This window comes from Diabrotica undecimpunctata, chromosome 3 (assembly GCF_040954645.1).
Source record: "Diabrotica undecimpunctata isolate CICGRU chromosome 3, icDiaUnde3, whole genome shotgun sequence".
In the NCBI taxonomy this organism is placed as follows: domain Eukaryota; kingdom Metazoa; phylum Arthropoda; class Insecta; order Coleoptera; family Chrysomelidae; genus Diabrotica; species Diabrotica undecimpunctata.
Window position 1 is genome coordinate 67117319 of NC_092805.1, and position 17393 is coordinate 67134711.

General features: G+C 32.5%; 1 protein-coding gene across 1 annotated transcript in view; it reads right to left on the reverse strand.

Moving 5' to 3' along the window:
* KrT95D (phosphofurin acidic cluster sorting protein KrT95D) overlaps positions 1-17393 on the reverse strand; it is a 137730-nt gene that overhangs the window by 100612 nt on the left and 19725 nt on the right. Inside the window, exon 2 of the mRNA XM_072526036.1 lies at positions 9861-10164. Within this exon, the coding sequence (XP_072382137.1) occupies positions 9861-10164 (304 nt within the window). The remainder of the gene's footprint in view (positions 1-9860; positions 10165-17393) is intronic.

Consider the following 17393-nt stretch of genomic DNA (forward strand, 5'->3'; position numbering starts at 1 on the left):
CGGTAGTGTGGCATTTATATAATGGCAGCGAAGAGGGCAAAGTGGCCACGTCTGTGTCCACTATGCCGATATAAAGTAAAATATATTTTCATTGAAAAATAATAGTATATGTTGTTTCCAAAACTATTGAGCATTTCAAACAGCATAATAGCCTGTGTTTTATTTGAATTATTACGGATTAAAGTCTGGTTTAGGAGTCTTCACCTGCAACAAATCTATTTTAGCAAGTAATGTAGACTAGTAATTATATTCCAAGATCACTTATTGTACTATGTATTTACATGATACAATAAATTAACATTACTGTATACGATTATTGTAGCTTTATTTAAGGTGAAAACGCCGTGTTACTTTCATATTTTAATGCTATTTAACATGTAATACTAAAAACGTTTTTTTTTTTCAGGTGTAGCGATGGTGTCAAAATATCAAAGGAAGAGTCATCAGCAGTCATGGGACCCCGCAGCGATGAAAAGAGCAATCGATGCCGTGAAGAAAGACGGAATGCCTTATCAAACGGCTGCTAAAACTTACAATGTGCCTAGGAACACACTGAAACGTCCTAAATAAAAATCAAGACGCCACTGACAATAAAAAAGTGTTAGTGCATTTTCGAGCTTTTTTCAACGAAGAACAAGAACAGCAGTTGGTAAAGTATCTCTTGGAGATGGAGGTACCTTTTTTTGGAATTACTGTAGCTGATCTGCCCAGCCTTGCTTACCAACTGGCTGAACGGAATAACATCCCCCATGGTTTCAATAAAGAAACGAAATTAGCAGGAAAATATTGGGTAACTGGGTTCAGAAAGCGCCATCCTGAGCTTGTGTTAAGAAAACCTGAGGCGACTTCAGCAGCAAGGGCGCAAGCATTTAACAAAACGAAAGTAACCAAGTTTTTTAACATTTTGAAGGATGTTCAAAAACATCATTTGATTTGTATCCTCCTCATAGTGTTAACAATGTTTTATGAAACTGGACTTATGACTGTCCAGTCAAAGTCTTCAAAGGTTTTTGCTTTAAAAGGGCGACGGCAAGTCGGATCTCCTATATCTACAGAGAGAGGTGTTCTCAGCACATTTGTAATTTCTATGTCAGCTGGGGAAGTTTTTATTCCTCCTTTTATCATCTTCCCTAGACAGCGGATGAAAGTGGAACTTCAAGACGGCGTTCCACCTGGAACAGCTTTTGCTTGTCATCCTTCAGGGTGGATGCAAACTGAGATTTTCACACAATGGTTTGACCATTTCTTGAAGTTTACGAAGCCATCCGAAGACGACCCAGTTTTGCTCATACTTTTGCATTCCCCCCCCCCCCCCCCGATGTTTCTTTCATGGGGCCCTTCAATACTTATTATGTCCAAGCGATCGAAAGATTCTTGCGTAATAATCCTGGTAGATTAGTGGCACAGTATCAGATATCTAAACTTCTTGGAGAGGCATTTCCATTTGCAGCTACTCCAACTATTGCGGTAAAGGGGTTTATAAAATGTGGCATAGTTCCTATAGACAGACAGAAGTTTATTGACGCGGATTTTGATGCAGCCATGACCACAGAAATTTCTGTGCAAGATTTTATCTCTCTTCAAGAAGCTGAAAATCAAGAACTGGGTGTTGAATATCAAGAGGAAACTGCTGCTGTGGTGCCAGGAAAAGATTTGGCAGATTCGCAACAAAATATTCCTCGACGTCACGAGACACCACTTGAAAGTAAAGAGAGCTCGCCTTCTGGAGATATAGATTTCCGACTAGCAACCTTTGCATCCAACGCTTCAGTTCCTATGTTTTTCAATGACCACAGACAAAATGTCAGTGTAGGATCTGGAGATCCAAACTCTACATTCATTATAATCTCTAAATACTCACCAAAGCCAAGTACTTCAACATTCCAGCCCAGTCCACTGCCTTATTTCAGTACTTCACGTGATTTTAATCAGCAACTCCAAGGGCAAGGGGCACTATACTTTTGCTGTAAGCCGACAGGATATTGTTCCAATCCCTAAAGCAAATATTATCAAACGAGAAAATAAGCGAAAAAAGGAACAGCTGCAGTTCTGACCTCAAGCCCTTTCAAGGTGGAACTAGTAACCGCAAAAGCAGAAGGCTTAAGAAAATAAAGCTGGAACTGAAAAAAGGAAAGCAGAGTAACAAGAGGAATGAAGTAAGCAAAGAAAAATTTAAAGGAAAGCAGAAAACGAAATAAAAATCAGGGAAGCGTGCTTTATTTAATGACTCGAACAGTGACGTGAGTGATACTGATCGTCTTTTCTGCGGGGACTTATATTCCAAGTCAAGGGAAAACGAAGGATGGATAGTGTTCGGGTTGTTAACGATGGGCACATGAAGCTTGTGCTGGATGTGAAGAAGAAAAAGACAATGACGTTATTTGTGACGTTTGTAAAAAAACTCGGTGTGAAACTTTCTTGTTCTACGATGGCAATAATGTTTTTATTTTGAAAATACACTTTCATTTAGTATACAAATTCAGTTTAAAATTTGTATTTTACATCGGGCAAACTGGCCACCTCACGGCCAGTTCGCCCCACCCCTCAGGGCAAAGTGGCTATTAGGTAGGGTTAGGGTAAAAAGTATGCATCTAAAAAATTTACCGAGATAAAGTGAAAATTAAAATTGCCTTATGTAGCTAAGTATATAGGATATCGTATGTTAGTATATAGTGTATTTCTTATTTATTTTCTTCAAGATAAAAAAATATTCCTTAGCATGGCATCTTTGCCCACCCTTTCCTTAATATTGTCTAAACATTTTGAAATAATTGTTAGCCCTATCTTCACAGTACCCCTTTTTATTAATATCGTTAATTCTGACATTTTATACCGTTGTATATGTAATGAAGCACAGACTAACAAAACGTAACTATTTATTTACTTACAAAACGGTTACAAATAATTCAATTGATAATAGCAGCGTGGACATTCGGAGCTGCTGATTGACATGACAATCTGATCCAAGCATGTCTATATTTTTCCGAAGTGTCTACTGTTACGATGCAGGATTAAATATATAACATTTCCTCCCTCATTAGAGAACAAGAGTAATGTGAGCTTTTTCTAATCTTCCGGAGCGCGTTTTAATATTGCAATCCGTGTATGCTGCATCTCTAGGTAGAGATGGGCTTGTTTCTTCTTGTGATGAACTTGGGATGGGCTCCTTTGGTTCTAATTGAACCAATTCGTTTGTCACTGATTCAGACTCACTGTTTTAATTGTAACACTGTCACGTAACACTGGCAAATTATCACATACTATAGGAGTTTCTGACTTTGGGTCTCGTCAGAATCTAGGATTCTATCCTCACCTCTGTCTTTTCTCATATCATTTGCATGCGCGAATTTTATAACATCATTACTACATACTAGATAAGTACAGTAACTTAAAATTTTCATAATCTTACCTTTCTGCCATAATTTTGTTTGGTTTGTTTTTAATATAAACACATTCAGTAACTTTATACAAGGTATGACCATTATTAATTGGAATCGATGAATGCTTATTATTATAGCAATAAGGTTTCAACATATTAAATCTAGTTCTATGACGAACTTTAAAAATACTTTCGCTTGGAGAAATCCTTGTAGCCGTTGAAGGAGTTGTTCTATAAGAGAATAAAAAGTTTTAAATTTTTTTAATAATTAATTGTTTATTAATCTCCTCTCTATTAGTAGTCAACAGGGTCTTTTCCAAATTTTTCTTTACTATTTGAACACAACGCTCCGCAGCACCATTACCACAGAATAATAAACAATCAGAATGCTCACTCTGCTTGAAAAATAAGTACGCGCATCTCGTTCGCGCAGACGGAATCAGCCATGTTTTAAACGGAACCAGTGCTGTTCAGTGACATTTTATCTGGTCTGCATAGAAAAATTAACCCGGTTTAATTTATTTACGGCAACTATAGACATAATAATATGCACTATTTTATTCGTACTTTTAGTTGAAGAATAGATTAAATTATTTCAAACGTACTAAATTATTAATCTCTAAAAATTTAAATTACAGTTTTGTCGTAGCTTGTCACAAATTTCTTAATTGGAGTCTATATTTCCGTTTAAAATATGGCGATCGCTTGCTGACAAACTTCAAAGGCGGCATCTAAGAGTGGGCATTCTGATTGTTATTTATTCTGTACCATTACTTTGATGGTGATACGGAGGTGTCTTCACTGGTTGTATTCTATTTGCTTGACAAAATGCCACAAATTTACTGTAATTAGAAGGAGGTGTATTGTCTGAGACTAATTCGACCGGAAGACAAATTATAGTAAATATATCTCTTAATTTTGATATAATCTCTGATGCATCTGTGCCATTTGACACTAATTTGACATCTAACCATTTTGATTTCTGATCAATTAAAATCAAAAAAGTGTATTTAAATTTAAATAAGAAATCTATGTATACTCTGTAAAAGTTTTGTGGTGCTGAATTCCTTGTTTGAATTTGTGAAATTTTGACATTGTTGACATACATTACAACACGATATAAATTTTTCAGTTTATATCGTGTCACTTCTTCATCCGAAGAAGGAAGCTACAATTAAGAAGGATCGTGGTCATCAAGCTGGTGGAAGTTATGTCCAATATAAGTCATGTTTTAGATGTGGTAGAAAACATGATTGGTCAAAATGTCCAGCTAAAGCATGGCAATATTTCAGTTGTAAGAAAGTGTGACATACGAGTACTGTCTGTCGTTCGAAAGTTACGTTGCTAGAAGGTAAGTCAATTTTATTTGACATTTATACTGATGCATGTCGCACAGTAATTCATATACAGGATTTTACGAAGTTTTTATCAGCTTTAAATATTTATTCTGTTAAGTATTGTTTATAGATATTAATCGGACAGGGAGTAAAAATTATGTGAGAAACTGATGTATTACTAAAATATAAAAACGATCTTGTAAAATTACCTACCTATTGTCATTTTAGAAAGTAATAATAATTTTACTCCGCTGTTGGGTAGAAATTGGTTAAGAATTTGTCACAGAGTGAATTTGTTAGTCAGCTGGAATTGGAAAACCTTAAAACTTCAGTTTAATAACAGAAATAAAAAAGAATTTAGATCTGACTTTGATAAAAATAGTAATTCGTTCATTAAACATTTTGAAATTGATTTAAATTTAAAAGAAAATGCGTCACCCATTTTTCATAGAGCCTATGATATGCATTTTGCCCTAAAAGATAAAGTCGAATTGGAATTAAAAAAACTACTGTTTTATTAACTGCTTTGTTATTGGCTGCTAGATTGAAGAAGATCGCTGCTAAATTGCAAACACGAAGTGTATAAAAAGACAGCGCATCTTTCGATCGGGATCTAGTCGTCTTACACCACTAGTTCCTGCTAGACCTTGTTGGCCGAGTGCCTTTTCTACGATTCTGCGTTTTATTATTACCTGAGTGAACATTTCCTCGATCTAAGAAGACTTCGTTTCGAAGACGCTTCCAACACCTCTTTAGTGTTTGAATAAACACGAAGCCGTGTGGCTACGATAGTATTCACGCCTAAAAGAAGTATAGGAACCGGCAATTGTTTACTGTCGACCTACCTTTTGTCGAGGTAAAGAAAAGTCTGGCAACAGATTTATAATTACCTCGCAGGAGCCAGCTAACAGCTCGGAGAGAACGCTCCAGATAGACATCGATCTTTGAAATAGGGAAAGACGGGTTTTCTTAAAGCTATTTCAGATCGTGTCGAACTGACACAGCGTTCCACAACTTAATAACATAAAATATCACTTTGTAAATAACGCCGAGAACAGATAAAAGTGCACAATGTGAAAAGATTAAATTTCAACTGACAGTAGTGTAATCTGACAGGTGTGGAGGGAAAACGAGAGGGGATGGCTTTTAATCCTGGAAGTGTTATGTAACTCATTTAGTTATTTTCGTAGAAGTATTTATTGTTTTGAAAAATCGACTTTTGGCCGCCTAAATCGTTCAAATACCCCTATGTGCAGCGGCACAAATACATTTAGATAAATTAGAAACCCAAAAAACAAAAGACTAAGAATATGTCTTGTTTATCACAAAAGCAATTTCCAAATACGCAAGATATAAGAACACTTATCCATGAACTTTCAGTTTCAGTACTCACGCAGTCTTATTGGCTAAAAAAGAAAACTCTACTAATTTGTGAACACAGGTCGACGCTGTACAGTTGGTTCCTTAAAAAACTGATACGACTCTTAATCTTACATATGGTAATTCATAAATTGTAATAATTATAAAGGTCTAAATTTTGACATTATTTTGAATTCCTGCATTTTATAAAGAGTATATAAATGATAGTTTTTACGTAAAATATAGTTATTATTTTTATTATTAAGGAATAAAACAAACAACTTAACTCAACAATAGATTAAAGAAAGAATTATAAGCAAATTAAAAGATAACTGGGCATTATTAGAGGCAGCAAAACATTTTAACATAAGCAGAACCACAGTTTTTCTTTTAATAAAAAATGAAGGGAACAAGAAACTCTCGAAAGAAAGCGAAGGTCTGAAAGACCAGAACTATACTAAATTTAGGTGTGTAAAAATTAAATTAATATTTTGTAATATCTCCATCAGCATTCATAACAGCTTGTAGTCTTCGGTCCATCTGCGTGAAAGGAACTATGAAATTGTCTTCTTCACAGAGCTTTTCCCAAACCTGTTGTATACCGTGCCACAGATTTTCAGCATTTTGAGGTATAAAATTACGCCGATACAACCATTTTAGAATAACCCCCCACACATTTTCGATTGGATTTAAATCTGGACTATAGCTGGGCCATGGTAAGGTTTCGATGTTGTTATTCTGAAGCTACTGGTTTATTATATTTGCTGTGTGAACAGGACAATTATCTTGTTGGAGGATAAAATTATCTTCTGGATACAACTGTTCTACACTGGGAAACACGATGTTTTTTTAGAATATTCAGAGAAGTCTGCCCAAAAAACCTGCCATCAATACGCCGTACCATTCCCATTCCTCTAGATGAAATCCATCCAGCTGCTCAAAATCCATCAACATATAGAGGATTCAATCTAGTATTATCTGGTCTATACACCCAAATTATGCCCTTTTTAGAAGATTAAAAAATTTTTACATCTGTAAATATTACCCTGTCCCAAAAATTTTGATTTTGTAGCTGATGGCTAAAGCAAATATAAGTCTTGATTGCTTCTGTTGTGGTGTAAGATCTTGTTTTTTTTTCTACAGTTCGGTACGTAAGACGCGATGCTGTAATTCTGCGCCAAGTTGTTGTCTCCCTTCCCGGAAACTAAGCCATAATTTTTGTCGTTTTCGCATCTTCAAAAGGATTCTCTTGTAATCTCTCCAAAAGCATACGATCATGAACGGTACATATTTTTGATCTTCTAGAACCTTGCTTTCTTTCGAGAGTTTCTTGTTCTCTCCATATTATATTAATATTAAAAACTGTTGTTCTGCTTACGTTAAAAATGGTTCGCTACGGCAGATAGAGGCCAACCATTTTCTAATTTCGTTACAATTCTTGCTTTTAGTTCTTTGCTAGCATGTGGGGCCAATTTTTGAGGTTGAACAGAATAAGTTATTATCTGACACATTTTAAGCTTTGGCAGTGACAATGACAGTATGTAAATAATAAGTATTTCTCCTTCAAAACACACTGCTCAATTTTCTACAAAATACGCTTTAAGCGTCGTATCAGTTTTTTTAGGAACCAGCTGTACAACATCAAAATCCAACCAATATTTTCAGAAAATCCACGTATCCTGTTTTCTAAAATAATTAAGACATTTCAGATAGATAAAAACGACCATTTCCTCGAAACAGTTGATCAACGATGGACCGACTACTACCAGATTTACACCGATGGATCAAAACAAATTCGTACAGGTGCCATTTTTTCCGATCACACCACAAAATATCATGAAGAGTTTAGATTACCAGATGAGGCAACAATATATACAGCAGAAATGTTTGCAATAAGTGAAGCTCTGAAATATATAAGTACTTAGGAATCATAAATCCAAAAGTATTATATTAACACACTGCAAAAGTATTGTAGAAATAAAAATATAAGCGCGTCCAAGAAATACAATTTTGAAATACTTAACTCGCAACGAAAGGTGATAATAATTTGAATCAAGGGACATTAGTGTACTCAAGGAAACGAAATTACCGATAAGTTTGCAAAATCCGCCTCAGATTTAGACAGAAATTCTATTAACCAGTGCATTTCAAATACAGATTTGAATGCCACCATAAAATTCAGCAAAAAACTAAATGACGAACTGTATGACACCAAACAAACAGGATTAAATTATAACTCACGTCAAGTCCGAATTCCAATACTAGGTAAGATGGTTCCACAACGAAAACAACAGGAACTGTATTATTACTATAAACAGAATAACAACAAATCATGCAATATCACCAAGCTATAAATTTGGTTTAATTGATGATTCCTCATGTTTATGCGGAGAACTGGGGGACTTAACAGATATTATACTTGGTTATTCATTAAATAGTGAAAGCACAGATAAATTTTATAATAAAGTACTTAATAACAAAATTTGCTTACCCATAAATTTAAACCATAAATTTTCAATAAGAATATTATTATACTGTATTGCTTATAAAATCACGCCAAGAGGAGAAAAATGAAATTGTAAATTACTAACCATTGTAAGCAATTCTGCAACTAATTCCATTTTGTAAGTGGGCGCCCACAAAAAAAAATAATTAAATTTCTTAGTCTAAAAAAATTATCATGTTTTAATTCTATTTACTTAGTTCAGTATATGTAATAAGTAATAAGTTCATGGTTTAATAAATAATTTATTTTGAAATTCAATTTATGCGAGAAAGACACTCGTCTGCGTTTCTTATATTTCACGTTTATGTTGATAACTAGTTCTTTACTAGCGGACCAACTCGACATCGAGTTTTTTAAATGAAATTTTTATTTTGCGAGAAAAATATACAATATATACAATGACCGGAAGTAAAAATATTTTTATCAATATCTCAAAAACTATAAATGATAATTTCGTGAACTTACATTTTTGAACTCTGCGTTGAATTCTCTATTGATTTGACTAATAAAAACGAAACCGGAAGTCGACCTCAAAACCGGAATGCAATTTTTAGTTCATCAAATGTCGACATGGATATCATTTAGCAGTTAATTTTGCATGCTGATCACGAATCCGGTGTCAGATTTGCTCTATCTTGACGTTTTATGCGCGTTTCGGGTCACTTCCGGTGTCGGATCGCAACTGGAAGTACATATTTAGATTCGTCTCGACGCGACCTTTCGATCCATATATACATTGTGGGGTCTAAAACTTAAAGTAAATTTTAACTTCCGGTCATCTCAAAACCGGAAGTGAATTTTTGTACCCAAAGTATATCTTGACAATCTCATACGTAATACTAATAATATTCCGAAAAAATATTTTAATTATCTAATATGGTTTTTGAGTAAAGTGGTGGACAAGAAAAGGGCTTAGCGTTTTAGTATATAAGATTGTTCAATGCTTGCGCACTACAGATTATAGAATTATGTAGTATGTAATTTGTCAATTGTTCAGTTTAGCAACAAAGTAAAGGGCGCCAAATTTGAAAATTTAAATTAGTGATATAAAATATTAGTTTTTGTAATATATAATGTAATTATAGATATTGCTTAGTTTATTGATGTCAGTTTTTTTATATCACAACAAATTGTTTTCAAAATCTAAATTTTTATGTTGATTATTATTAATTCAACAACTTTTTTTCTGTAAATAGGTATATCTATAAAAATTTTAATTTTTAAATTAAACTTTAAAATATACTTACTTAATTATTATTATTTACCAAAAGTTACTTACTTGATCCATTCTAATAATACCTTCTGCCAGCGTCTTAAACCCCAACATTGTTCTATTTTTATACCTCTTTCGTCGTTGTAACAAGATATGTAATTTATTACCCTCTCTTTTTAAAAAATGCGGATATTGAAGACAAAATGTCACATCTAGTTGTGCATCTAGAACTCCACTTTGAGTTAATACTAATTCATTGGATCGAAGTATTCTTTTCGTTGACTGCATCTTTACAGCAATTGAAACAGCAGCCAAATCGGAACCAAGTGGTCTTAAAATTATTATTCTTGTTAAAGTGAGGGAACAAAGCCTAAAAAAATTAAGCAATAATTATATAATTTTATCCTCAAATGTTAAATATTTGCATGCCTAAATGAATCATCTATTACCTATTACCCTTTATACACATATATTACCGTTTATCTAAGATACACCGTATCTTAAGAATGAACCGCGAAGGTCATTTGAGCAGTGACAAAATTCCTAGTGTAAAAAAATTTCATTCTATTTTTTTTTAATTCTTTGATATAAATGATATATTTTACTAGTATCATTGTTTAAATAGGACTAGTTAGACAATCCTTATGGAACAAACGTTTGACTTTCAAACTGCCGTCATGTGGCGGCCTCTAGTCATAAATTTTAAAAACTATTAATAGAAACTTAATTCTCTGCAGTATTCTATTCGAGTATATTTTTAGCTGTCTGATAATTAATGCAAATCTGTACACGGATGCCAGATTGTAAGGAAAACATAAGACTTAAATAAAATGCTTATTGTTATTATCGTTGTATGCGTCTTGTGAAAGATAACTTACTATTTCGAGCGAATATTTCAAATTGTTTTAATACTTTGAGACTTGCTAAATTTAAATCGGTCAGTAATCTATTTAAATGAAGTAGGTAAATGCTGCCTTTTTTTAATTTTCATTAGTTTACCAGATATTTTATTTGGTTATCTGATTTGTTAGAAAAAGATTAAATATTTAATTATAGATTAATAACTAGACTCGATTGCTATCGTCTTAAGACACTCATGCGGAGGTTTATTTTTTAGTCAAGACGTAAGTTTTATCATTGTTTAAAAAAGAAAATCTTTTTAAACAATGATTTTATGTATGTTTTGAGAAAATTTAATTTTCAATCTTTTAATCTTTAAAATGACGTTTGAAAATATAGTAAATTTATGGGTATGTTTTTTGATAATGCTTTTGAAACAAATAAACAGATCGATATGCCACAACAAGAGGCAACACCGATTTGGGGACAAATTAATCTATGTGTTGGGATAAAAGGAATAATAATTAACAAAAATTTAATACATAGTACACTTTATTTTATTTATTTATGTATTTTATAATATACACACCATTTTTGTATTTCTGTTTACACAAATGAGAATGTTTTTTTCAATCAACTCGCCCGATCTGAGCTGTTTATTATTGAAATAATTTTAAATTACAAAGTGATAGATATTGCAAAAATTAAATTCGCATTATTTTAATAGTTATATAACACTTATCAAAATTCTAATATCTACACATAAACAATATTAACAAAATATTAATTCAAGTTAAAAAAACAAAACAAAATTGTTTACATTAATAGTTATATACAGTGTATATATATATATATATATATATATATATATATATATATATATATAATATATATATATATATATATATATATATATATATATAAATTGATTGTAACATTGTTTTCATGAACTGAAATAAGCAATGTATGAGTTGGATATATTCTCAGTAACGCAGCAGAAAACTGAGTTTGTGGTTTTGGTGCAGTTTGTACAGATTTTGTCCTAATCTTAACCAGTCTTTTTTAGTGCTGTTATGCGAGTTTTCAGAAGATTAATCCGTATTCGAGATGCATGTAATCTCCTTTGAAGTGTATGATAATTATGAAATCTTTTTTCTTGACCAATGGTGATAACGGCATATCTATAAGCTCATAAACAAAATCGTCAAGTTCAGAATTATCACTGTGCGAAACAGTATTGGTACTGGTTGATGGTTGTTTTGCTGTCGAATACGTATGTAAAACGCGTGGTGTCGTTAACGAACCTTCCTCTTCTACCTCACTAAATATTTTTGGTATAGCAGTAGCGGGTAAATATTTAGATATTTTTGGTCAAAATGCTTACTGCATAGAAATTTTTTTTAAATCGGGTAGCTCCTGACTATCCAATGCAGCATTACCTACAACAATATTATTATTAACACAACTAAAAAAAAGCAACTATATATACATAGCAAAAAATACGCCATCGGTTAAAATTAAATGAACTAGTGTTCTTACAGTTTTTCTTGTATTTTTTTGTTTCGTTTCTCTCGTTTAGTTGTTAATCTTTAATGTTAAGTTATCGTAGAGTTTTTATAACATCTTTAAAAAAAAAACCCTAAAATTGTTTTTGTAAGTATGAACCCTGTTGGTTGTTTACTTATATTCTAAAATCTTTTTTATTTGTAGTGAACTGATGATGCTTTTAAAAATAAAAGCGAAACGTATTCGAATAAATCAATAAAGTAGTTAACGACTTTTATTTGCCAATTATTGACCGATAAAACCTCTGCTATTCAACCATTGAATATATTTTAAATATATATTTTGTTCGGTATAGTTATGTCGAAAATTTATTTATACAAAGTACCTCGACAACTATGCCCATTGGTACAGGAACAATAATATTAAATATAGAATAAATATTGAGAATAAATAATAATTATATCACTTTAACTAATGTCTATTAGGTTAAATCTTGTGGTAGAGTTGAGCGGTTTTTAGAAACTGTATAGTTTTTGTTATCTCTGTAGGGTTGTTAAGCAGTTCTTAGAGTAGGTTTCAAGTCCAGTGCTTTATACAGGTTGGTGAATTGTTTGCAGTCGGTAAGTTTGGTGTGGTTGATTCGTAGTCTTCTAATAGTCGATGCTTCTCTTCTAGTTAGGAAGTCCAGGGAGAGATGACCAATAAAAGATTAAAGTTTATGAAGAGTTGTTTTGCTCTTTTGCTATAAGTTTTGTCAAGTATCCTCTACTGACATTTTGAAAACGAATTTCGAGATTCGTTAGTTACTTAAATTGGGGTGACTCCAGTTACCCCATGGTTGGTAGCTTCGTTGGCAAAATGATCTGCTGTTTTATTACCAGTAATTCCAGTGTGAGAAGGCAGCCATATGAGAGAGACTGTTACATCGTAAGCAGAGAGATTTTGGTATATGTCATGAATGTTGTGAACTAATAGGTGGTCAGTGAAAATTGTATTGACTAAATGGATATATGAAAGGGAATCTGAACAAATGGCAATATCTATTTTGATGGGAGATGCATTTAAAAGCCAACAGAATACTATATAGTTCACCTGTGCAAACGTTGCATGTTAAGGGTAACCGAGATGATCTTACATCATAAGTTCATCAAGAAAATTAATTTCTAAAAATGCTTTCTTTATAAGGTTAGAAGATTCAAGTTTGTTAAAAATGGTGGGTGAGGTATATATTGAAGGGAGATCTTTAACCCAGAGGGGAAGTAAAGGTAGAGGAAATGAACTAGTCAGAAGGAGGTCAATATTTTTAAGTAGTGGAGAAATTAATTGAGGTATAGGTTTTATGATAAGGTGTTGGTTATTGTTAGTGGAAGAAGACGGCATTGTGGCAATTAGGGAATGAACGGGAGTAAAGAGATTTGCGGATGTTGATGCAGCATACGAAAGTAGAAGAGATTATCGTCTCAGGGTAAGAGAAAGTTCATTAGATTCACGGTATGCACTCTTAATAAGACTAAAGCGAAAAGCGCCTAGACCTAGTAGTAGTTTCATCGGCACCCCATTGAAGATGACTGAGGGTTTTAAAAATGTTCAACCTTTTAAAACAATTGGTTTTAAGTTCAGAGATTTTATTCTTCCAATTTAATCTAGAGTAAAACATAAAACCGAGAATTTTACATTAATTAACAACAGAAAGTGGAGAATTGTTAAATAAAATTTGTGGTAAGGGAGTGGAAATCCTTCTGGAAAATTTGATTAATTTGGTTTTGCTCTGAGAGAATGATAATCCTAGTTCATTAGATCTATCTATTTGTATAAGTTTATATGAGGTTAGGACAAATTTAACATGGCATTAAATGATTAGGTCATCATCGTATTTAACATATTTGATGGGAGGCAAATGTTGTTGATTGCAAGAATAAATAGAAATAAATAAACTTAATGCAGATTCTAAAGGGACACCTTAATTTTGAGGAAGAGATTGAAAAAGTTTAAAATTGGCAAGGACTTTAAAGATTCTTCCAGTTAGATAGTTTTTTACAAATGAGAAAATATTACCATCTAAATTATAGTAGGAGGGTTTGTCAATGATTGCTTTTCTGGAGATTGAATAAAATGCCCCTTCAACGTTAAATATAGTTACTACGACATCTTGTTGATTATAGATTGCTTAAGAAATGTGTGTTTGAAAAATAAAAATGTTATCAATAGTAGACCGATTACGACGGAAGCCGGATTGAGCGCCGGGAATAATATTATACTATTTAACGAACCAAATGAGTATTTTATTGATAATTGTTTCAAGAAGTTTGCAGGTGGTACAAGTAAGAGAAATCAGACAAAAAGATATTGGAGTTATAGAGGGTTGGTTAGGTTTTTTAATTGGAATGATTATAGAATTGCGCCAAACATCTGGGAATTTTTGTGTGTTCCAAATAAGGTTATAAATTTCGAGAAGTTCGGAGAGAGATGTATTAGAGACATTTTTTAAAAATATATAAGGGATATCATCGGGATCATTAGCAGATGTTGTACACGAAAACAAGGTTTTTCAATGTTTTTTTGTTAATTCACAGCTAATTTGATTATAATAATTAAGGAACCTTATTGACGCCATGTTAAAGCATGGGATTTAAATTTTTGTTAAAAAATTTGCACAAACATTGTACCTTTACAGGACCCTCTACGAATTTTCAAAACTGTAGTTCAAATAGTGACTAGGAAGAACCCACAAATCCATGGCGTTTAAATACCGAACAAACAATTTTAAACTAATAAAATTTTCTATATCTCCGGATCTACTTAATGGATTTTGATCACTCTTTTTTTAATTTGTATGTAATTTCTACGTACATTACAAATATGTAATTTGTTTATATATTAATTAATTAATAAATGGTCTAGTTTGTTTAAACAATTCGTGAAAAAATAATTTTCTTCCAAAAATCTATTTTTTTTTAATAAAATCGCGTTTTTTGCATTAAATTGTTAATAATTAAAAAACGGCTCCAAATGCTTCTCTGAAAATTTAATATACTTTTGAAAAAGTTTCTTAACATAAAAACAATTGAATTTATAAATAAATTTGCCAAATAAACAAATATATTGCCAAAAATAAAATTTTGTATAAAAATTCTTTTTTGTTTACTAACAAAAAAGAAGAAGATTTATTCACAATTGATAGATGCCTGAAAAAATGTAACAAATACATGGAAAATTAAATCGAAATGTGATATTTTACTGGTTTCACATATAAACTACATAGAAATAATATAATTATAAATTTTGCTTAGATTTTGAATTTCTGACCTTTTGTTTAAATTATGGGATCTAGTCTTTCACCCATTCTAAGTAGCTATGTCATGGATGATGTTATCAGTGCTTGTATCAACAATTGCACTTTTTTCATTCCTTTTAAGATAAGTAGATGATTTAGTTTTGGCACTTCCTACTTATTCCACTGGAATAAGCTTGACCGTTCATTTGGGCCCGGACTATCTCCTTCTAATTCTTTAAACTCCTGTTTTGAAATGAATAATTTCAAAATAATACTCATTATTTTGTCTAATTACTTATTTAGTTGTCAAAACAGATACATTATTACCTAAAGAAGTGAAAGTGGTTCAATTTAGAAATTATATAGTAAATAATAAATACTTGAAAACTGATGCACATATTCCTCCCGCGATTTGGGCTTCAAGTACTAATTTTATAAATCGCACTATTAATAGACGTAAATCCTTTCATTTTAATTTCATGAATGTTTTTATTCGCCACATCTCAATATTTTCCATTTCAGATTATTTATCATCAAACTGTAATTCTACGTTAAAAGCCAATTTGTCAGTAAAAAAGTAACAAAAAAAAAAGTTTTCTTATAAGACATAAAAAAACGAATAGTTTATTCGTCTTCCGGGTTTGGACCGTGTCATTTGTGAGTGACCCAAAAGTGGGTTCATCTCGACGTTTCGCTACAATTGTATGTAGCTTCTTCAGGAGAACAAAAAAAGAAAAAGAAAACAAAAGACAGGAAGATGGGTAGTTAGCAACGGTAACTCAGTTACTCAACGCAACCAGAGGCGAATACTAACTACCAAGATGGCCGTTTGGTCACAGTAACTCAACTACTTAACGCAGCCAGAGGTGAAAACCAAATGCCAGGACAGTACTATTTAACGAACCAAATGAGTATTTTATTGATAATTGTTTCAAGAAGTTTGCAGGTGGTACAAGTAAGAGAAATCAGACAAAAAGATATTGGAGTTATAGAGGGTTGGTTAGGTTTTTTAATTGGAATGATTATAGAATTGCGCCAAACATCTGGGAATTTTTGTGTGTTCCAAATAAGGTTATAAATTTCGAGAAGTTCGGAGAGAGATGTATTAGAGACATTTTTTAAAAATATATAAGGGATATCATCGGGATCATTAGCAGATGTTGTACATGAAAACAAGGTAAATTTTAGTTTATTTAGGGTAAACGAGGCGTTCATAAACGTGACATCGTGTGGAGTTGACGAGATGGTGGAGAAAGATTGAGTGCGTAAAGAACTGGGAGTGAAAGCCATTTTACTTTTATTGAATCTGTCTTCAACCCAATTAGCGAGTGTGTCGGAAATGAATTGGCTGTCAGAGATAACTGTGCTGTTAAAGATGATAGGAGGAATAGTTAGGATATAGAAATAAAGGATGAATAAATTCATAGGATGAAGGTTAGTTTTATTGCCTTGGATTTGTGAAACAGTTTTTTTTTTCATAAATGAGTGGAGTTTGCATTGTGTGTTAGGGTGGAATTGTAATTTTGCCATGAAAATGTTTTGCTTTGTTTAATAAGGAATTTGGCTTTAGCTTTAAGTTGTTTGTGTATTAGAAGATTTTCCTGGGTTTTGTTTCACCGATATTTATTTAAAGCAATCTTGGATAAACGGATGGCATTATTTCAATCAGAGTTCCACCATAGTACCATTTTGTGAGTAGGAGAGATGGTTTTTTTACCGATATGGGTATGATAACCACCAAAAGTGGGTTCATCTCGACGTTTCGCTACAATTGTATGTAGCTTCTTCAGGAGAACAAAAAAAGAAAAAGAAAACAAAAGACAGGAAGATGGGTAGTTAGCAACGGTAACTCAGTTACTAAACGCAACCAGAGGCGAATACTAACTACCAAGATGGGCGTTTGGTCACAGTAACTCAACTACTTAACGCAGCCAGAGGTGAAAACCAAATGCCAGGACAGGGATTCACGTCCAACAGCT